Source organism: Trichechus manatus, unplaced genomic scaffold (genome assembly GCF_000243295.1).
Source record: "Trichechus manatus latirostris isolate Lorelei unplaced genomic scaffold, TriManLat1.0 scaffold00022, whole genome shotgun sequence".
In the NCBI taxonomy this organism is placed as follows: Eukaryota; Metazoa; Chordata; class Mammalia; order Sirenia; family Trichechidae; genus Trichechus; species Trichechus manatus.
The window spans coordinates 19,455,709-19,478,977 of record NW_004443958.1 but is presented as its reverse complement, the minus strand read 5'-3'; the positions used below and the strand labels follow the sequence as shown (position 1 = coordinate 19,478,977).

The window sequence follows — 23,269 nt, the reverse complement described above, 5'->3', positions numbered from 1 at the left end:
GTAATTTTGATAAAGAAGATGGGCTACATTTTAAAAATTCACCTAATGCTGTCTTACACACTACTTATATGATCCAAGCACGTATGTGCCTTTGTTATGCACAATAGCCTCATTTAAATGGGTTAATTATTAAACTGATAATACCTAGGCAATATTTGTACATCTCTAATGCATCTTTTCTGTATGGGATATGAGTAGAGAAAGGATACCTAAGTCAGATTTAGAAGACCCAGGTGGGGCACAATTTATTGAGTGCTAGGTCTTAAACGATGGTTAACACTCATTATCCTATTTAATCTTTAAGATATGCGTACCTTGTTTTGAAAATGAGGAAATAGAGATTTAGCAAAGTTAAGTAACTTCCTCAGTGTGTCAAATCTGGAACTTGAATACAAGTCCCAAGCATGGGGCCCTTCCTGAGTTTCAAGATTCTCTAACACTTGTTACTCTCTCTTTTGTTTTGACAAAGTGAGAACAATATCAAGAGGTTTCTGTTATAACAGTAAAAAACCAGTCGTCATCGAGTCAATTTTGACTCATGGCAAGCCTATGTGTGTCAGAGTAGAGCTGTGCTCCATAGGGTTCTCAATAGCTGATTTTTCAGAAGTAGGTCACCAGGCCTTTCTTCCAAGACACCCCTGGGTGGACTCAAACATTCTGGTTAGCAGCCAAGCACATTAACCATTTGCACCACCCAGGGACTCCTGTCTTTGGCACAAATTAAACAAGTCTCGTTTTCATTCTATTTATTTTTCGCATTTAATTTCTTTCTAGGGTATTTAAGCTAATGACAGAAAGTTTTCGTAAAGTAAAAGTCTAATTTGAGACAATTTGAAGAAATTAAGTGGCTAAGAGCAAATTGTCCTTGGACACGGTAAAAATCAGGGAAACGCTGCTTGGTTAACTAAAGTTTGGGAATCATTGTTCTAAAGGACAATGTTTCACTTATTTGGAAATTAGCATCCAGTTTTCCTATAATTTCCCCTTCAAAATATGTCCAAACACCTATACACAGAGAACTCCAAAGATTCCACAAAAAAAACTATTGGGACTAATAGAAAGATTCAGCAGAGTAACAGGATATAAGATCAACGTACAAAAATTAGTTGGATTTCTATACCCAAACAAAGAGAACTTTGAGAAGGAAAACAATATCATTAATAATAGTCCCTAAAAAGATGAAATACTTTGGAATAAATCTAACCAGGGACCTAAAAGACCTTTACAAAGAAAACTACAAAACACTATTGTAAGAAACCAGAAGAGAACTACATAAATAGAAAAACATACCATGCTCATGGACAGGAAGACTCAACATTGTGAAAATGTCAGTCCTACCCAAAGCAATCTACAGGCATAATACAATCCTGATCCAAATACCAGCAGCATTCTTTAACGAGATGGAAAAACTAATCACCAACTTTATATGGAGAGGAAAGAGGTCCCGGATAAGCAAAGCATTACTGAAGAAAAAGAACAAAGTAGGAGACATCACACTAGCTGATCTCAGAACCTACTATACAGACATGGTAGTCAAAATAGTCTGGTAGTGGTACAACAACAAGCACATAGACCAATGGAACAGAATCAAGAACCCAGATGTAAACCCATTCACCTATGGTCGGCTGATCTTGGACAAAGGATCAAAGTCCATTCAATGGAGAAAAGACAGTATTTTTAACAAATGGTGCTGCCAAAACTGCATGTCCATCTGTAAAAAAAATGAAAGAGGACCCATACTTCACACCATACACAATAACTAACCCAAAACGGATCAAAGACCTAAATATAAAGCCTAAAATGAAAAAGATTACAGAAAAAAATAGGAATAAAAGTAGGGACCCTAATGCATTGCATAAAGAGAATACAAGCCATAACTAACAATGCACAAACACCAGAAGAGAAACTAGATCACCTAGAGCTCCTAAAAATTAAATGCTTATCTTCATCAAAAGACTTCACCAAAAGAGTAAAGAGAACCTACAGACTGGGAAGAAATTTTTGGCTGTGACATATCTGATAAGGGCCTAATCTATGCAATACTTCAACACCTCAACAACAAAAAGACAAATAATCCAGTTAAAAAATGGGCAGAGAATATGAACAGACACTTCAGCAAAGAGGACATTCAGGTAGCTAACAGACACATGATGAAATGCTCGCAATTATTAACCATTAGAGAAATGTAAATCAAAACTACAACGAGATACCATCTCACCCAGACTTTTCTGTCACTGCTAAAAAATAAAAATAAAAACAGAAAACAACAAATGCTGGAGAGGTTGCAGGGCAATTGAAAGTCTCATTCACTGCTGGTGGGAATGTAAAATGGCACGCTGACTTTGGAAAATGATAGGGCGCCTCCTTAAAAACCTAGAAATAGTAGTACCATTCCTAGGAATATATACTAGAGAAATAAGAGCTGTCACATGAATATACATATGCACACCCATGTTCATTGCAGCATTATTCACAATAGTAAAAAGATGGAAACAACCTAAGTGCCCATCGACAGATGAATGGATAAACAAACTACGGTGCATATACACAATGGAATACTACACAACAATAAAGAACAGTGATGAATTTGCAAAACATCTCACAAGATGGATGAATCTGATGGGCATTATGCTTAATAAAATAAGTCAATCACAAGAGGACAAATATTGTATGATACCACTTTTAGAAAAACCTGAGAAAAGATTTATACTCAGAAGAAACAGTCATTGGTGGATATGAGGGAGCGGAAGGGCGAGAAGGGGAAATCACTAATTAGATAGTAGGCAAGTGTTAATTATGCTAAAGGGAAAGACAACACACAATATAGGGGATGACAGCACAACTTGACCGAGGCAAAGTTACAGAAACTTCTTAGACACAGCCGATAACCTTAAGGGACCAAGTTACTGGGGTTAAGGGCGAGGGACCATGGTCTCAGGGGACATCTAGGTCAATTGGCATAACATAGTTCGTAAGAAAATGTTCTGTATCCAAACTTGGTGAGTAGCGTCTGGAGTCTCAAAAGCTTGTGAGCGGCCCTCTAAGATATAGCTATTGGTCCCATCACGTTTGGAGCAAAGGAGAATGAAGAAAACTAAAGTTAGAAGGAAAATATTATCCCAGAGGACTAACGGACCACACGAACCACAGCCTCCACCAGCCTGAGCCCAGAAGCACTAGATGGTGCCCAGCTACCACCCCCTGACGGCTCTGACAGGATTCACGACAGAAGGTCCCGGACAGAGCAGGAGGTAGAACAAAATCCACGTTCACAAAAAAGACCAGACTTATTGGTCTGACAGAGACTGGAGGAACCTCCAAGACTATGGCCCCCGGACACCCTGCTAACTCAGAACTGAAGCCACTCCTAAAGCCCACTTTTCAGCCAAAGATTAGACAGGACTATAAAACAAACAATAACACACGTTAGGAATGTGCTTCTTAGTTCAGTCAAGTACAGGCGACCAAATGGGCAACATCTGCCCCAAAGCAAAGATCAGAAGGCAGGAAGGGACAGGAAACTGGAGGAACGGACACAGAGAACCCAGGGTGGAGAAGGGGAGAGTGCTGACACATTGCGGGGATTGCAACCAATGTCACGAAACAATTTGTGTATAAATTTTTGAATGAAAAACCAATCTGTGCTGTAAACTTTCACCTAAAACACAATTAAATAAAAAACAAAAAGTCTAAACAATTTTAATGCCATTGGGCCACAGCAGTACTGCAGAAGCAGAAGGTATCTTGTTCAAATTCTCATGGTTTCCAAATAGCTTCTAAATATAACAAATCAAACCACCCCCCTCCAAAATCAGTAATTAGTCAACTGGGTGCACACAGCATTTCGAAATCTCACGTCCCTGCTGTCAACTGTAATCAAATCTTCCCTCAGACTTCTTGTTTTCTGGATTTACCCAAGGTCCCGTGACTTTTATCAGCAATTTATTTTTCCCTGGAAATGTTGCCTAGCCAGAAAACTCAAGAAGAATTCAAAATTAAATCATTTTGCTGTTTTCTCTCTGTGCAATGGACGCAATCAAAACTTCCTTCCCTGATTTTCTCTTGCTTCATTTTCAGGCTAAAAAGGGAATTTTTCTGGCCTATTTTGTTTGTCCCCAGCTCACCCCTTCCGCAGCTGTGTTGAGACACCTTTGCTCATTAGTGGCAATTCATTCTTTAGCCATCACATTCTGCAGCTCCTCAGACCCCAATGCTACAATTTGGGATGCATTTCCAGAGCCTTCAGGTCATATTGAAAAGGATATGACTTTGCTTTGTGCAGGGAGTACTGAATAGGATGTCATGCTCTGCTTCTGCCGCCCTAGGAAAAGCAAGATGACTTCAGCAAGCCACCAGAGCCTGAGATCTACTGTTTTCTCTAGAGCTGATTCTGCTCCCATAAATATCTTTGATGGCAACATCTGCACGTGGCTTTGTGCTTTCCTCTGGAGCAAACACCAATGCCCACTTCACATGGGAAGATATGGAAATGTTATGCTTGAAAGACACAGAATCATCTTTCTTAAACAGAAGTAAACTACATTTGTAGTCCCCAGGTGTGGCAGAAGGTTAAGACGTTCGGCTGATAACTGAAAGATTGGAGTTTCAAGGCCATCCAGAGGCATCTTGGAAGAAAAGCCTGGTGATCGACTTCTGAAAAATCAGCCATTGAAAACACAGTTCTGGGTCACTATGAGTCGACGTTGAGTCAATGGCAACTGGTTTTAAACTAAATTTAGTTCAAATAAATCAGGGGAAACAGGATAAAATCAATGTCTTCAAATATAATACTACTAGGGCTATTTGGGGGAATGTTTTATGCGTTGTGATCCTATTTTTGTATTGTTAAGATTGGAGAAAAAAATTAGACATCAGGAAAAGTGTGAACTGAGGGAAAATAATGTCTTTTTAGACATGAAAAAATCTTGATTTTTTTTATGTTAATTTTTTTCTGGTTCTCTGTTTAATGCCATCTCTTCTTTTAGAAGATTCTGTGTAAAATTTCCAACATTCCACATAGCATAAAAACTTTAATTTCATTCAACTCTCAGTGGCAAGGCTATACATTCAATAGAACATGGGAAACAGCACTGGGATATTTTTATAGTTGCCAATCTCATCCACGCTTCCCTAGAACTTAATTAAGTACAATTCATGATGCCATACAAGTTGCCATGAAGGTCCCAGCCCTTTCTCACTTCCATGTTATGTGATCATCTAGGCTCCTCTTTGGCTCCAGGCCTCCTTTGCTGTGGTCCTTACTGCCTGGTCTGCATGTTTCACCCTCTGCTGCTTCCTTTCTCCATAGCAACCAGCAGAGATGCTTCCGTAGATCGCTCTGTTCAGTGACCGAAAGCTGTGGGTGGGATGGTGGAAGGGAAGCTGCAGAGTTGCAATTACTGAACAATATCATTAATAATACACACGTGTAAAATTTTGCTGAAGATAAGTCAAAAATGGTTGCAGCAGTACATCAACTGGGAACCGCCAGAAATTCAAGCCGGATTCAGAAGAGGACATGGAACGCAGGATATCACTGCTGTTGTCAGATAGATCTTGGCTGAAAGCAGAGAATACCAGAAAGATGTTTACCTGTGTTTTATTGGCTATGCAAAGGCATTCAACTGTGTGGATCATAATAAATTATGGATAACACTGTGAAGAATGGGAATTTCAGAACACTTAATTGTGCTCATGAGGAACCTGTACGTAGACCAAAGGGCAGTCATTCAAATAGAACAAGGGGATACTGCATGGTTTAAAGCCAGGAAAGGTGTGCAGCAGGGTTGTATCCTTTCACCATACTTATTAATCTGTATGCTGAGCAAATAATCCGAGAAGCTGGACTATATGAAGAAGAACACCGTAGCAGGATTGGAGGAAGACTCATTAACAACCTGCAATATGCAGATGACACAACCTTGCTTGCTGAAAGTGAAGAGGACTTGAAGCATTTACTGATGAAGATAAAAGACACAGCCTTCAGTATGGATTACACCCCAACATGAAAAAAACAAAAGTCCTCACAACTGGACCAATACGCCACATCATGATAGATGGAGAAAAAGATTGAAGTTGTCAAGGATTTCATTTTACTTGGATCCACAAATCAAAGCTCACAGAAGCAGCAGCCAAGAAATCAAACAACATACTGCACTAGGCAAACTGTTATAAATGACCTCTTTAAAGTGCTAAAAGGCAATAATGTCACTTTGAGGACTAAGGTGGGCCTGACCCAAGCCACGATATTTTCATTCACCTCATATGCATGTTAAACCTGTTGCCGTCTAGTCAACTCCGACTCATAGTGACCCTATAGGACAGAGTAGAACTGCCCCATATGGTTTCCAAGGAGTGCCTGGTGGATTCGAATTGCTGACCTTTTGGTTAGCAGATGTAGCTCTTAACCACTGCACCACCAGGTTTTCCATATGCATGTTAAAGCTGGACAATGAACAAGGAAGACTGAAGAAGAATAGATGCATTTGAATTATGTTGTTGGTGAAGAATATTGGATATATCATAGACTGCCTTGGAAGAAGCACAGCCAGAATGCTCTTCAGAGGCAAGGATGGGGCGACTATGTCTCACATACTTTGAACACGTTATCAGGAGGGATCAGTCCCTGGAGAAGGACAGCATGCTTGGTAAAGTAGAAGGCAGCACAAAAGAGGAAGACCCTCACTGAGGTGGACTGATACAGGGGCTGCAACAATGGGCTCAAACATAGCAACAACTGTGAAGGTGGTACAGGACCGGGCAGTGTTTCGTTTTATTATACGTAGGGTCGCTGAGTTGGAATTGACTTGACAGCACATAAAAACAACAACAACAACACAGTGTATGCTTATAAGGTTTTCAGTTGTTGATTTTTTGGAAGTAGATTGCCAGACCTTTCTTCCAAGGTCCTCTGGGTAGACTCCAACCTCCAGCCTTTCGTTTAGCAGCCGAGCCTGTTAAGGCTGGATTGTAAACAGAGGTCAAATCATGAAAGTTCTCATGGGTCACACTTGGGAGCTAAGATTTATTCGGTGGGCAGTTCGGAGCGATGAATGTATTTGAGCACAAGTGTAACATGATAAGATTTGTGTGTTATAATGCTGTCTCGGCAGTGGAAGATTTGAGAGATTCGCTGTCCTTCATTTCAGGAATTGTGACTGTGGAACTCGGAGACACTTGGGGTCTTCATAGAGCGGTGGTTCCTAACTCAGGGTGGGGCGGGAGTGGTTTTACCCTCCAGGGGACTTTTGGCAAGGTGGGTAGACATTTTTGGTTCTCAAAACCCAGGGGGAAGGGGTGCTGCTACCACCTACTGAATAGAGGTAGGGATGCTTCTAAACGTCCTGTAATGCACAGGACTCTCCCGAACAAAGAATGATTATCCAACATGTTAATACTGCTGAGGTTGAGAAGCAGACCGAGAGCACAGAGAGGGCAGATCTAAAATGTTTAAGGTGTCTTGATCATTAGAGCTTTTGCAATAACCCTGGTAAATGCTTTCAATCTGTCTGCATCTTCCTAATTGCTCTTAGCCTTGTCAAAACATACGGCTCTCTGCCTTCGTCTCTGCACTATGACACGCAGTTCTACACTGACACTCATGAACTTGCTATGAGTCCCAATTGACTGGATGCCAAGTGGTAACAATGCAGCCAGAATCATCTCCCAGGACTCCCCATACTCACATGTTCCCATCTAGCCACATAGGAGAACTTGCTCTTCTAGGAACCCACCCATGTTCCCTCACAGCTTGATGTCTTCTCTTTCCTTTTCTTTCTCTCCTGACTCTGTCTGGACTGCCCTCTTCTTGCTTGTCTCTCTGGAAGAGCTCCTACTCATCCTGCAAGTTTGCACCTAAGTACTGCCTAATAAAAATAGTATACATTTGCACTCCAAAATCACTTATAAAATCTCCAGACATATCTTTCCCCCACCCAATGCCTGCACCAGCTGGGATACGCCTTCTTGCCTTCTTCTTGAACTAGTGGACAGATTTCTTTTCTAGGCCACCCTTTCCTTGAAGGAGCATCCCTTCATGAACTCCTGCTGTGTGCAGGTACTCAGTTCCAATTCTCTGTCTCTCTAGGGACCAAAGACCTTGTCCGTCCCTACAGAATCATTCAACCACAGCCCTTTGGTTTCCGTGACTTCTAAGTGTCCCTCCTCACTCCTCAGAGCAGCTCCAGCCACAGCTCAAGTTCTCAGTTTCCTTGGATTGGCCTCTGGGAATATCCCTTTCTTTTGAGCTCAACTATACATTTAAAAAGGGTGTTTTCTGGAATGTACAGTCTTTTAGACTCCAGCCTAGGGAATTCCTACACGCCATGGCATGACTTCTGGCTGCTGTCGGAGTGGCTTTGCTTCCAGGTCAACGAGCCTTAAATAGACTCAAACTCTTACCCAAGGCCACCACAGTAAAGTCGAGCACTGAGTGGATACCACACACACATACACCCATACACAAATAAACACATACACACACACACGCATAAATAAACACATAGACACATACGTACACACACATACACATATACACTCATGCACACACATACATACAGAAATAAACACATACACACTCATACACTCATATGCACACGCATACACACAGTCACACACACAGACAGAAGTCTTGCTTTTCCAGGAGTTGATGTCAGCCGTTCTCTGACTGATGACTGGACATTGGAGGAGCCGAGCACTGAGTCACTGGACGCCTCTTCTCCCAGCCGAGAGGCATCTCCGTCTCCCAGAGAAATCTCCTGTGACTCATCTTCCCAGTATCAGCTGACGGCTTCCAAACGTTTCCAGCAGAAAGGTTTAGATCATCCAAGTGAGTTCATAGGTTTTTTTTGTTTAATCGTTGCCCCACCCGAGGAATTCTTCCTTTCAGGGCCTGGGAACGACTTAGAGATGATTCACGTACACTCAGAAGTTGGTACCAACCTGTGTAGGAGGGGAAACGGCCACTGCCAGCCCGCTGCCACGATCGCAGAGGCAGTGACTGCCTTTGGAGCGAGATCTCAGAGGCCTCAAAGGCTGTATCTGCAGCACTTTATTTAGTCTCTGAAAGTTCTGAAGAAATATGGCAAAAGCTTAGGCTCTGATTAATCTGGACAGTGGGTGCACAGGTGTTTGTTATTTTACTCTTTATGCTTGTATATTTGACATACTTTGTAATGAAAACAAACACCCTTTTATGATTTACCTTTGGACAGTCACAAGATAAAAACGCATCTCTTATTTGGAGCAAATCTGAAACAAGCTCAACGAGCACATTCCTTAATACCAGGTTTGCTAATACCTGATTAATCATGATGGAGACAGTGTTGCATCAAGCGATACAGAATGGGCTCCATCATCATCTTGCCAAGCGTCAAAGCCTGGTTCCTCCCCCACTCTTTAGCTGTAACTCGGAATCGATTTACCAGACTCTGAAACTTAGCATTCTCATCTGTAAAATGGAGAAAATAATAGCTCCTACCTTTTAATGAAGGAGCCCTAGTGGCGCAATGGTTGAGCACTTGGCTGCTAACTGAAAGGTCAGTGGTTCAAACCCACCAGTGGCTCCAAGGAAGAAAACACCTGGCGATCTGCTACTAGATTACAGCCTAGAAACTCTATGGGACAGTTCTACTCTGTCACATGGGGTCGTATAAGTCAGAATCGACTCGATGGCACCTAACAACAACAGCAACATTTTAATCACTGAAATAATTCATGTAAAGCACTTAGAACAGCGTATCACATATACTGAATACTCAGCAAATGTGGAATTATTGTTACATAAGACTGCTCTTCAAGGGAAAAATTAAAGAGGGGCAGAGGTGATTTCCCAAGGAAAATATATGGGTGCTATCTCTATGAGTCAGAATTGACTCAGCAGCAATGGGCTTTTTTTTTTTTTTTAATCAACAAAGAACAGGAAGTAGATGCCCCCTCTTCTCAGTGGATTTGCAGTCCAGCGGGAGATACAGAGAAGGACAACAGTGACTTTAATGCAGTGTGAACAGAGCACTGAAGAGACACGCATAAGGGATTACAGGAGTACAGAGAGGGACCAGCTAAGAGTCAGGGCAGAGTTGAAGGAATCAAGGTAGGCTTCCCAAAGGAGGTGACATTTGAGCTAAGTCGTAATAGTTACTAAATGTCTTAGTTATCTAGTGCTGCTATAACAAAAACACCACAAGGGGATGGCTTTAACAAAGAGAAATTTCTTTTCTCACAGTCTAGGAGGCTAGAAGTCTGAATTCAGGGCACAAGCTCAGCTCCAGGGCAAGGCTTTCTCTCTCTGTGGGCTCTGGGGGAAGGTCCTTGTCATCATCTTCACAGGCTGAGGAGCTTCTTAGCGCAGGCAACCCAGGTCCAAAGGATGCACTATTCTCCCGGTTCTTGTTCCTTGGTGGTATAAGTCCCCATGTCTCTCCGCTGGCTTCCGTCTTTTATATCTCCAAAGAGATTGGTTTAAGACACAACCTAATCTTGTACATTGAGTCCTGCCTCATCAATTTAACTGCCACTAATCCCACCTCATTAACATCATAGAGGTAGGATTTACAACACATAGGAAAATCACATCAGAGGACAAAATGGTGGACAATCACACAATACTGGGAATCATGGCCTAGCCAAGTTGACACATATTTTGGAGGGACACAATTCAATGCATGATACTAAGTAAAAGGCTGCTGAAGGGATGCATCAAGGAACAACTTGTCCAAACTCACACAACTTATATATTTTTGTGCCCAGTCCCCCTTCAGTATCTATGTCTTGTGATCTTTGAGGTTTTTAGAGTCGGACTTGTTCTGTGAGGAAAGGTTTTCCAACTTCCAGGTGATATCTGGGGAAGCTAAGAATAAAACACGTTTTAGAAGGGTGGTTGAGTGTTCAATTGAACCCGTAACCACTTATTTATTTGACAGTATGCGAGAAAGACTGTACATTTACGTTGACATCACTCACTACTGCTTTAGTATGCGTTGCCAGTCTTCAGTATTCCACTACATTTTGGGCTAAGTAGGTTTTGTTAGCAGACCCAATCCTCATTCATAGCACGAAGAGCAAAAGCAAATACAGTCAACAGCATCGAGTCATTCTAAGCTTTGAACAACTGTTGCAAAATTGAGCATTTGAAGCATTTGGCAAAAATTACGTTGGGGTCTGTTTATACTTTACATTGTTACCTGGTAATCATGAAGCCAGCGCTGATTTCTTTTGGGTGATTATAGTAATACGTACTCAGGTTCGTGATTGGTTTAACTCTTATAAGTGTCAAGTAAGTGGAGTTTATAAAATGGAGGATTTTCAGTCCTTTCTACTGTGTCTCTAGACCATACAAAGTATTTACTGACAGCAAAGAGTTTTGAAAGGACAAACAGTTGATTACCTATGTACATTCTCCTTTTTGGCCTTCAGAGACTCTCAACAGGCAAAATTGCAGTTCTTTTCCCCTGCCTGATTTTAGACAAAACATTATGCTCCAGCTACACATGGTTTGTAAATCTTGGCTCTGGCACCTCATGGTTGTGTGAGCTTGGACAGATGTCATGATTTCTCTGAGTCTTGACCGTCTCATCTGCAGAACTAGGATAATGGTACCTACTTCCCACGGTTGGGGTGCTGATTACATGAACTGATGGATGAAAGCTCTTTGTAAATTATAAGGCACTCTACAAATTTTAGACATTATCATAACCACCACCACCACCATCATCATCATCATTAGAGTTAGATTCTGACATTAGCATAAACTCTACAAAACTTTTCCCCAACATTAAAGCAAAAGGCAAACCCAAAACTGTTGATCATTCGTTTTTCAGTGGTAGAGGAGACTTATTTGCTGAAATTTTCTAATGAATAGCCCTATACAGTATTAAGTAACTTTATCTTATCACTTATGACAAACTGTTTAAGATGACGTACGTTCATAGAGGAGAAAATTTAGTATGATTTTGTTGCTTCAAGGTAATTTAATCAGCAATGATTTCTAATTCATTTAATTTTATTTTTCCTATTAGAAACCAGTTTGCTACAAGAGGTCTCTTTTCAAGCCATCCTGCTGGCTGCATGCTTCATCTTTTCTGCATGTGCAAGGTAATTCAGATCTTATTTTCATGCAGTGGTTATAATTAATGAAGCTGTAATTGATTGATGGATTCCTTGCGTTATTCCACAGGGCATTTTTGGTAGCTCTGTGGTTAAGATTTGTTCATTTTTCTGACCATGATAAGTGCCCCTTTATCTATATCACCTCCTCCTCCCATCATCTCACAAAGCGTGAAAAGGCCAGTGTATCTTGCTTAAAATTTGATTTTAGTATGTAGCTCCCTTCTTTCAAAGCCTCAAGAGACTCCCTGTTACAGATACAATCTAAGCACGCCCTGCCTGGAGTTCAAGGACACTTGAAGTCTCTGTTAGGGAACATGACCAGGACTCCACCTGTCTTAGTCATCTAGTGCTGCTATAACAGAAATACCACAAGTGGATGGCTTTAACAAAGAGATATTTATTTCTTCACAGTAAAGTAGGCTAAAAGTCCAAATTTCAGGGCATCAGCTCCAGAGGAAGGCTTTTTCTCTCTGTTGGCCTTCTCAACAATCTTCCTCCAGACTAGGAGCTTCTCCGCACAGGGACCCTAGGTCCAAAGGACGCGCTCTGTTCCCAGCACTGCTTTCTTGGTGGTATGAGGTCCCCAACTCTCTGCTTGCTTCCCTTTCCTTTTATCTCTTGTAAGATAAAAGGTGGTGCAGGCCACACCCCAGGGAAACTCCCTTTACATTGGATCAGGGATGTGACCTTAGTAAGGGTGTTACAATCACACCCTAAGCCTCTTTAACATAAAATTACAATCACAAAATGGAGGACAACCACACAATACTGGGAATCATGGCCCAGCCAAATTGATAGACACATTTTTGGGGGGACATAATTCAATCCTTGACACCACCTTTCCCATTGTATGTTTATATCCCAAAATAAACTCTGTTCCAGGGAAGTCCACTCAGCATCTCAGAACACATAACATTCAAGTCTGATTGCTGGTATTTTCCGTTTTACCTTCTGTCTGGCATGTCCTTCCCCTGCCTTCCTATTCTTTCCTTGCACATATCTCCAGCGCAGTGATCAAGTGCCTTCTGTGCTAAGCCCACTCCTGCCTTAGGGCCTTTGCACTTGCTGTTCACTCTGTCTCACACAATCTTCTCCAGATAGTCTCATAACATGTTCCCCTAATTCTTTCTGGAATCTGTTCAAATGTCCCAGCAGCAGAGAGACCTTCCTGAACCACCTTGTATAAATTACACACCCGCTCTGTATTGCACACACCTGCTCTACTTCAGAGCATGTATCACCCCCTGACATATTATATGTTCACTTGTTTAAATATTAATGGTCTATCTTGTGCTACGAGAATGTGACTTCCCTGAGAGGGGAAACATTGTGGGTCTCCTTTACTTCTGTAACCCTGGTGCCAGAGGCTCAATTGATACTGTTGAATCAATGAAAAAAGGGTGAATGATATGGTCTCAAGGTCATTGTGGTCCTTGTACTCAAGTCACCAAGTGCTGCCTGCTCTCAAGTCATGCATTTCTGGGTCAATTAGCTGAGAATCACTTGACAGAGTTGTTTTTTAAATACAAAGTTTTTAAAATACAAAGTCGTTTTTAAAATACAAACATCCTTTGAAATTCTAATTCAGATCTAGTGACAATCAGTATTTTAAAATAAGCTTCCCAGATAATTATGAGGTTTGAGAAGCATTTTCAGATTACAATGGGACCAAAAGAACAAAAGGGGGAGGAGGCTCTGTGGTTAAAAATAAATTTGCAAAATTCTGCACTACACATCCCAAGTTGGAGGATCATAATATTCATTAGCATAATAAAAGCTCAGTGAAATAACGTAGTAGAGAAACATGCTTAGCTTTATTTAACTTAGCGTTTCCCAAATTTAGTTGCTCATGGAATCTTTTCTATAATTTCACTGGACTACTAATGAAATACTGCTCTTATGTCCATTTATGTAGACACTCTGCCTCCAAGGAGGTTGTCTTGGTTATCTAGGGCTGCTATAGCAGAAATACCACAAGTGCATGGCTTTTACAAACAGAAATGTGTTCTCTCACAGTCTAGGAGGCTAGAAGTCTAAATTCAGGGCGACAGCTCCAGGGGGAGGCTTTCTTTCTGTGTAGGCTCTAGGGGAAGATCCTTGTAATCAATCTTCTCCTGGTCTAGGAGCTTTTCAGCACAGGGCCCCCAGGTTGAAAGGATGTGTTCCCCTCCTGGTTCTTCATTCTTAGTGACGTGAGTTCCTTCTCCTCTCTGCTCAATTCTCTCTTTTATATCTCAAAAGAGATTGACTCAAGATCCAACCTAATCCTGTTGATTGAGTCCTGCCTTATTAACATAACTGCCTCTAACCCTGCCTCATTAACATCATAGAACTTATGATTCACATCACATAGGATAATCACACCTGATCACAAAATGGCGTACAACCACACAATATTGGGAATCATGGCCTAGCCAAGTTGACACACATTTTGGGGGGACATAATTGAAGCCATGACAGACGTGGAGCTTACCTGCCCACCCCTTGAGTATGGGCTGCCCTTAGTGATTTTCTTACAAAGACAAGAGTATGAGAAGGGTGAGAAAGTAAGTTTATAGTGGAGGAACATGGAAAATACTAGCTCATCCAGGTGATTAAGGTTAAAGAATGTGGATGGTGTGTACCCTTGATATGCTATGATGAGAAGTGCACTTTACCTGTATGGTTTTCCTCCCCAAAACCCATAACCTGAGCCTAACCATGAGGAAAACATAAGACAAACTCAAATTGAGGGATATTTTACAAAATATGTCACTAGTGCTTTTCCAAATTGTCAAATCATAAAAAACAAAGAGAGAGTGAGAAACTGTCACAACTCAGAGGGGCATATGGAGACATGACAACTAAGTGTAACGTAGTCTCCTGGATGGGATCCTGGAACAGAGAAAGGACATTAGGAAAAAACTAGTGAAACCCAAATAAAGTATGGAGTTTAGCTAATAGTATTGGATCAATATTGGCTTCTTTTTGTGACATATAGCAGAGTAATGTAAGATATCAGCAATGGGGGAAACTGGCTCAGGGGTACTACCTTTGCAGCTATTTTTAAAACTACTCCAAAATGACCAGGGGTATGCCCATCGAATGGACTAGGAACCCTTACTGAAAATCAGCTGGCCATAAATGTAACAACTTTTCTGGACTGTCAATTCAATTTCATTGATCTGTATGCCTGTCCTTATGCCAGTACCAGGCTGTCTTAATTATTGGTACTGTGTACTAAGTTTTCAAGTTGGAAAATGTCTTAGGCTGAGTTCTCTAGAGAAGTAAAATCAGTGAAGCATGTATATATACATATATACATATATGTATATATGAAGAAAGGATGAAGTAAAAGAGCTGAACAGAAGGTTTCAAAGGGTGCCTCGAGAAGACAAAATAAAGTATTATAATGACATGTGCAAAGACCTGGAGTTAATAAACCAAAAGAGAAGAACACACTCAGCATTTCTCAAGCTGAAAGAAGTGAAGAAAAAATTCAAGCCTCAAGTTGCAATATTGAAGAATTCTATGGGGAGAATATTCAACAATTCAGGAAGCATCAAAAGAAGATGAAAGGAATACACAGAGTCGCTATACCAAAAAGAATTGGTCAACGTTCAACCATTTCAGGAGGTAGCATACGATTAGGAAGTGATGATACTGAAGGAAGAGGTCCAAGCTGCATTGAAGGCATTGGCGAAAAACAACAACAAATATATGTGTATATATACATAGAGAAAGATTTGTATCAAGGAAATGGCTCACACGGATGTAGAGGCTGAAAAGTCCCAAGTCCGTGGGTTAGGCTGGAGGCTTCTCCTGACTCTTGTAGCTGCAGGGGCTGATGAACCCAAGATCAGCAGGTCAGATGACAGGCCTCTGGCTCACAGGCTGGGAAGGCTGATGAATCCCAGGATCAGCAGGTAAGATGGCAAGCTGCTGGCTCACAGGCTGTAGAGGCTGATGAATCCTAAGATTGGCAGGTAAGCTGCTAGCTCAAGTCCCAAGAACTGGAGGTCAGATGAGGAGCCAGCTGCAGGATCCAGAGTGAGTAAAAGCAAGCAAGCTTTGCCAGAAAGTCCACACACATTGGATGCAGGCTACACTCCTCAAGGAAACTCCCTTTTAACTGATTGGCTGCTGATAGTAGAGCTCATCTTGGAGGTGATTACATTATATGAGATCTCATTATGGAGGTGATTACATCATTACATAGCTTCCAAACTACATTATAACTGCCAGACCACTGAGAACCATGGCCCAGCCAAGTTAACACACAACCTTAACCATCACAAGAAGTGTGAGTTCTCCAACTTTGTTCTTCTTTATCAAGATTTTTTTTTTTGGCTATCCTGAGTCCGTTTTGCATTATTATTTGTAAGAAAGAAAAATTGAAAACAACCCAAATGTCTATAAATAGAGGATGGGATAAATAAATTAGGTGTGTCCATACAGGAAAACCCTGGTGGCACAGTGGTTAAGAGCTATGGCTGCTAACCAAACGGTCAGCAGTTCGAATCCACCAGGCACTTCTTGGAAACCCTATGGGGCAGTCTATACAATGGAATGCTATACAGCTGTCAAGAGAGATAGAGATAGAATTAGAGAAAGGAGAGAGAGAGTGTTCTAAGATTACATTATTTATTTTTATTCATTATAAGTAGGAGTAAACCTTGAATACTTGACTATATATGCCTTCTAGCACATTGATACCTGTAAGTATATTTAATTTATTGTAGTTCATTTATTTAACTGTGTGCCAGTGGGTTATGTTATTTACGAGCTTAATTTCAGATAGGAAGAGGCATTATGAAGTGTTTGTTATTGGAAGAGAGTGTTGGTCTGATAGGTCCGAGAAGCACTGATACAGACAGTACACACTGTGGGATTTTCAGAGGACTCAACATAGATGCCCACCTCCCCATACTCTGATCAGGTATATCTTGATCTTGGGGCATTAGAATAGCCTCTTAATTAATTTTCCTACCACCGGGATTGTCCCGCTTGAATCACATGCTACCCAGGGTGGTCTTTACAAGACCCTGTCTTGGTCATCTGGTGCTGCTATAACAGAAATACCACACATGGATGCTTCAACAAACTGAAGTTTATTCTCTCACAGTCTAGTAGGCTAAAAGTCCAAATTCAGGGCGTCAGCTCCGGAGGAAGTTTCTCTCTCTCTGTTGGCTCTGGAGAAAGGTCCTTACCATCAATCTTCCCCTGGACTAGGAGCTTCTCAGGGTAGGAACCCCAGGTCCAAAGGATGTGCTCTTCTCCTGGCACTACTTTCTTGGTTGTATTAGGTCCCCCTGTCTCCCTGCTCGCTTCTCTCTTTTATATCTCAGAAGATATTGGCTTAAAACACAATCTAATCTTGTAGATTGAGTCCTGCCTCATCCACATAACTCTCGCTAATCTCACCTCATTAACATCATAGAGGTAGGATTTACAACACTTAGGGAAATCACATTAGATGATAAAATCGTGGACAATCACATAAGACTTGGAATCATACACTAACCAAATTGATACACATTTTTGGGGGGACACAATTCAATCCATGACAGACCTCATTAGCCTCATTAAGTCTAGCTTCTTAGCAAGGAGCTTTCAGGTCTGCTCCAATATCCTCCCATTCATCCTTTCCCCCCACCCCCGCTGAGATCCAGCAATGTCAGACCATGTGCATACCCTTCCCCCACACCAACCCATACCTATTAAACACTGTCCCATTAATCTATGTGTCTCTCCTTTCACCAATATCACACCATCTTGTTTACTGTAGTTTTAAAGTAAATCTTGAAATTCTAAGTTTACATTTAGTCTAAGGAGCCCTGGTGGCACGATAGTTAAGTGATCAGCTTGAACTCACCCAGTGGCTCCACTGGATAAAGATCTACTCCCAAAAGGATTACAGCCTAGAAAACCCTATGGGGCAGTTTACTCTTGCACATGGGCTCTCTGTGAATTGGAATGGACTTGACAGTACCTAACAACAACGACATATTAAGTCTAAAAGAGCATCTCATATGTTGGAAATGCATGATCAGTATGCTAACCCTGTGTAACGCTGTTGTTTCAGATGGTTTCCGGGAGGAATGTTAGCCAGTGTCTTCACCTGCTCGGTGATGATGACTTTGGCTTGTAAGTAATCATTTCCCAAATGGCTGCTCTGCTTCCTGTATTTCATTCCAATTTTGTTCGTTTTGAAATCATTTTGAAATGCTCTCTCTTTCTCACCCAAGATGTTGTCAAGTCATTGTTTCTCAGCATTGCCAGCTATTTCAAAGCCACCACCTGTGCTTGGTAAGTGCTGTCTGTGATATCGTCATTGTCTGGGCAAAGATGACCATGATCTGATGTCTGAGGATGGTTTCTGATGAGTCATAGATGGCAATGAGTACACAAAGGAAAGGTCCTGATTGTTGGTCCTGAAGAATTCTTTCTGTTACTGATAAATCTAATAGTATTATCATCCTGCCTCCTTATCTATTCTTACGTCAGATAGAATTAATTTTTATGGCAGCGGGACTTGGAATAATTTTTTTAAAGTTTTTATTCTGGTGAAATAGATGTAACAAGATATTTCACCAGTCTTATAATACAATTTAGTGACGTTAATATATTTACCATGTTGTACAACAATCATCACTACCCATTTTCCAATTTTTTTTTTATCCATAACAAAAACTCTGTACTGCTTAAGCAATACCCCTTGCTTTCCCCTCCCACCCGCCCTAGGCAACCACTAATGAACTTCGGTCTCTATGCGTTTGCCTAATCTAGACATTTTTGTATTGGTGGGATCGTGCTCTAGCTGTCCTTTAGTTACTGACTGATTTCACTCAGCATAGTGTTTTCAAGTTTCATCCACGTTGTGGCACGCATCAGGACCTCATTTCCCTCGTATAGCTGAGTAATATTCCATTGCATGTTGTATAGACCACATTTTGTTTATCCATCCTTTGTTTATCTTTTTTGTTTTATTTCTGTTGTTAAAAACGTACACAGCAAAACATACACCAATTCAACAATTTCTACATGTACAATTCAGTGACACTGATTATATTCTAAGACTTAGAAAGTTTAAAAATAATTTTTAAGTGCTTTTTGGATTCATAGCGTTGTACTTTATAGATACCTCCTCTTAAGGAAACTTGCTCTTATATAGTTACCCAAACTGTTAGCAAATGGCCCATGAAATGATCACAGTTACACACTGTGACTTCTCTGCCATTTCAGATGCACTTAACGGTCTCCCCGTGTGCTGGCTGTCACGGTTCAGCATATTTCAGAGGGTTCCTGGGGTCTGGGTGAGATGCTCACAGAATTTCAAGAAGCCTGCAAAGCCCCATCCCATTGCAAGATGGATTATATTAATTACAAGCGCTTGGATGCCAGAGGCCAACTTCCAGTGCTTGGAGATTGAGGACTGTAACTCAGATTCGTTTCTTGGCCTTTGCTCTTGACACTGTTTCTCTGTTTATGAAATCTTTGCGCTAAGTCTAAAATCTCAGTGGAGTTTAGTGAGGATTTATTTTGTTTAGGACTCTAGCCAATATTGATTTACAGACACTTTGAGTGATGTTTCCCCTGATAATTTGCTGGCATTCCAGGTTTCTGGGGAGGCCACTGATATAGCTAAATATTGTTTCATCTAATAGTTAGAAAATTAGGTCCTGAGGTCACCCAAGGAATCCTTATTCTTTTAACCCTTGTAAATTAATGACATTTGTTTAAAACTCTGCTAGATGATCAAGTGCCTCCCTCCAGCTCCAGGTAGCCTCTAGGCCTGTGCAGAGCTTACAGGTACATCTTCTATGAGGTTGACTATAGGTCCGCACGTGTCCAGCTTTACGGGCCGAGGTGACACACTAATGAAGGTTAACACTAACTGGGCTAACTAGTGATGTCCAAACAGAGAGTGAAAAGTGCCATTTTGTAATCCAACTTTCATAAGTGAAAACATTGATTAGGGTAGAGCTGTCAGATGGGGCAAACTGTATAAATCCCATGCCTTTGCGTTTTAAGATGAGCATGTACAATCCCATCAGAAAGACTTAAGTATCATCTCATTAGGAAGCTTTGTAATGACAGCAGAGCTTCTCAGACTGTGGCTTGGGGACTCTCTGCTCTAGAATCAACTGGGAAGCTTGTTTAAAGAGCAAACTTTAAACCTACTGAATCAAAATTTCTGAGGGGCTCTACATTTTTAACCAGCTCTCCCGGTAATCCCTTGCACATTTAAATATGAGAACCTTGGAAATATAATTTCTAAGTCTTTTTATCCTTTCATTCCTATTGTGATATCATTTAAGCTACCAAACATTTATTGAAAACTTATGATACATTCTGTGGTGCACTGGGTGCCCAGTTTAGCTCAACAGACATTTATGTGGTCTCTGCTATGGGTCAAAGGAGCCCTGGTTGCACAGTGGTTAAAGCGCTCAGTTGCTAATCAAAAGGTCGGTGGTTCGAATCCACCAGCCGCTCCATGGGAGAAAGATGTGGCACTCTGCTTCTGTAAAACTTTATAGCCTTGGAAACCCCATGATGCAATTCTACTCTGTCCTGTAGGGTCACCATGAGTTGGAATGGGCTTGATGGCAGTGGGTTTGGGTTTTTGGTTTTGTATCGCGGGTCAGACACTGTTGCTAGGTCACAATGCCAAGGTATGTTCCTGGCCTCAAGATTTCAGCATCCAGTTTGAGTAACAGACGTGCAAAGGGCAAGGTGAAGATGCCTTTCAGTCTGGTAAGTGCAAGTAAAGATGAAGCACAGAAGCTCTGGGAACGAAAGAGGAAGCTTTCCTCAGACTTGGAGGAGGATGGGGTGTGTGGGCAGAGCAGGCTTCCTGGAAAAGCCAATAGCAGATGTTCACCGGTTATATCATCTCCAGCTCTCAGAGTACCTCCCCCAGTGCCTGCTATTCTCTGCTGAGCTCTTTGCTTGTGCTCGCCTAAAGAAATTGCATCAGGATAGTTCTGTTTCTAAACGCTGTCACCTACAACCTCATTTATGGAATAAGGGCCCTTCTTGGATTATTTGTCTACATCTCTTAACCTATCCTTTTCTCATTCTCTCTCCATTTTCTCCTGTTCCCTTCCTCCCCAGCCTCATATGCACACAAGACCCCGGAAAACAAGCACTATTGACTTCATTTTTATATCCATCTCAATGCCTTGAAAATAGCTATGCCATAAGTATTCATTAAATTAAATGTATTTGCTACATCATTTCTTAAAGTACTTCCTTTATACCCAAGAACTCACTGCCTATTAAAGGTTTTGCAAACCTCTCCCCATATGTATAACTATATCCGGAGGCTAAGAAGCCATAGACATGGTTATTAATACCAGGAGTCAAGAATGACTCATAAGGCTCCTCTCACAGTTAATGATGAGAATCTAAGGAAGTGGAGGGCAAGCACCAAATTCAGTTCAACAAGCATTAATGGAGTACTTCCTCCCACGTCCGATCGCACCGTGCATAGTTAGATTAGGTGCCAACCCTTCAGCACTTTATACTCCCCAAGGCATATCCCTTTTCATGCCATAATGCAATTCTCATTCAATTGCCTTTCTCAATAAATTGAAGGTCTTCAGCTATAGGGACGGTCCATCTTGTTCACCATTGGCTCAAGTGTCTCTTTCAAATCAAGTCATCATGGATCTCACATGTCGTCTATAATGTATTAGCATCAGTGGTGGGCATTTTTCACATTTACAACTTCATAGTGAACAAAATGGGTATTGGTTAACATCTGTTCTCTTTATATGCAGGAATGTATGTTTATATAGTTGGTGAATGAATGAATAAACTTTAAACCAATTGCCATCGAGTCAGTTTCAACTCATGGTGACCCCACGTGTTTCAAAGTAGAACTGCACTGCACAGAGTTTTCAATGGCCGTGATCTTTCAGAAGTAGATCGTCAGGCCTATCTTCTGAGGCACCTCTGGGTGGATTCAAACCGCCAACTTTTTGGTTAGTAGCCAAGTGCTTAACAGTTTGTGCCACCCAAGGACTCCAAGAATAGATTTTAAGGAATAAAAAATATGGGGAAAACCCATTTGCTACCTTCTAGGTATTCCTGTTGCGTGGGAGTGGTGCAGACAGGGAGAGAAAACAATATTACCTAAGACCAAGCTGGGCTTAGGGTTCAAAGTCTCTGTAGCCTTCGGAGGAAAAGGTGGGTACCGAGAACTGCTGTGGTGGAAAAAAAAGGGTTATGCTAAATTGAGGCTCGACTCTTCCTAGTTACGAGTATTTAGTAGTGTGTGTGTGTACAGTGATTAGAGCAGATACTGCATTTCCTGTGTATATGAATGAATTATGCATTTCTTTTCTCCTTTCACTGATTTAGGTTTGCCAAAATTTGACAAGCATTTAGGAGTGCCTCGGATGAACGTCTTCAGTCTGAATATCCGGAAATTATCCTATTTACAGTCTACTTGGAATCAATTACTTTATTGGAAGGAGTGAGCAACTGGATAATCGCGAAAAAACCTTTTAATTTGGCTCTGTGACTTTTTGTGAAGTCTCAGTTTTACACTTCTAATTGTAATATGCTGAAGAAAATGATATTAATTTGTCTTTCCTCTGCAAACACTAGGAGTTGAGAGGGAAAGGACCGGAAAATTTAAGTGATAAAGGGCAAACCACCTGGAGTAAATATTTCCCTAGTATTCCCTAAGGCAGTGGTTCTCAAACATTAATTTCATCAGAGAATTCCATGAAGCTCCTCTCCCTTGCTTAATTGCTCTAATTGAACAATGAAAACAAGTTTATATAGTCAATATCAACTTGAAAGTAATTGAATGCAGTTTGTACATACAATATAATGTCGAAAAGGTTTATATTCTTCCAAAAGGAGTGACTGGTGGGTGGTGATAGTGATAGTTGGTGGGAAGGGGAAGGAGAGCACCATTTTTTTGGAAGGGGTATTCTTCTTTTGCACCATTTTTTTCAACAAGTTTTTAACCTTCTCGGTGCCTATGACTATCTTTCACTCAAATTGCAATTAGAAAAAGTATATATATATACCACACAAAAAATGTCTGTAGGCAAAACAAAGGCCTTGAAGCACATGGAAATGGCGCAGGTGGACAACTGATTGAAGGATTGTAGAAGAAGATGCCTCTTTATCCTCTGTTGGCCCCTTTATAAGGCACCACTCAGAA

General features: G+C 41.1%; 1 protein-coding gene across 4 annotated transcripts in view; it reads left to right on the top strand.

Annotated features, from left to right (window-relative positions):
• The window catches only part of TMEM71 (transmembrane protein 71), a 34,975-nt gene extending 12,390 nt beyond the window's left edge, over positions 1-22,585 (top strand). For 3 of the 4 annotated variants that reach the window (XM_023728206.1, XM_023728207.1, XM_023728205.1), the window contains 5 exons: positions 8,642-8,827; positions 12,015-12,090; positions 18,170-18,231; positions 18,333-18,393; positions 22,453-22,585. In XM_023728206.1, the coding sequence (XP_023583974.1) occupies positions 8,642-8,827; positions 12,015-12,090; positions 18,170-18,231; positions 18,333-18,393; positions 22,453-22,468 (401 nt within the window). In that variant the 3' untranslated portion in view covers positions 22,469-22,585. The remainder of the gene's footprint in view (positions 1-8,641; positions 8,828-12,014; positions 12,091-18,169; positions 18,232-18,332; positions 18,394-22,452) is intronic. The other variant, XM_023728208.1, reaches the window with a different exon arrangement.
• The last annotated feature ends 684 nt before the right edge of the window (positions 22,586-23,269 follow it).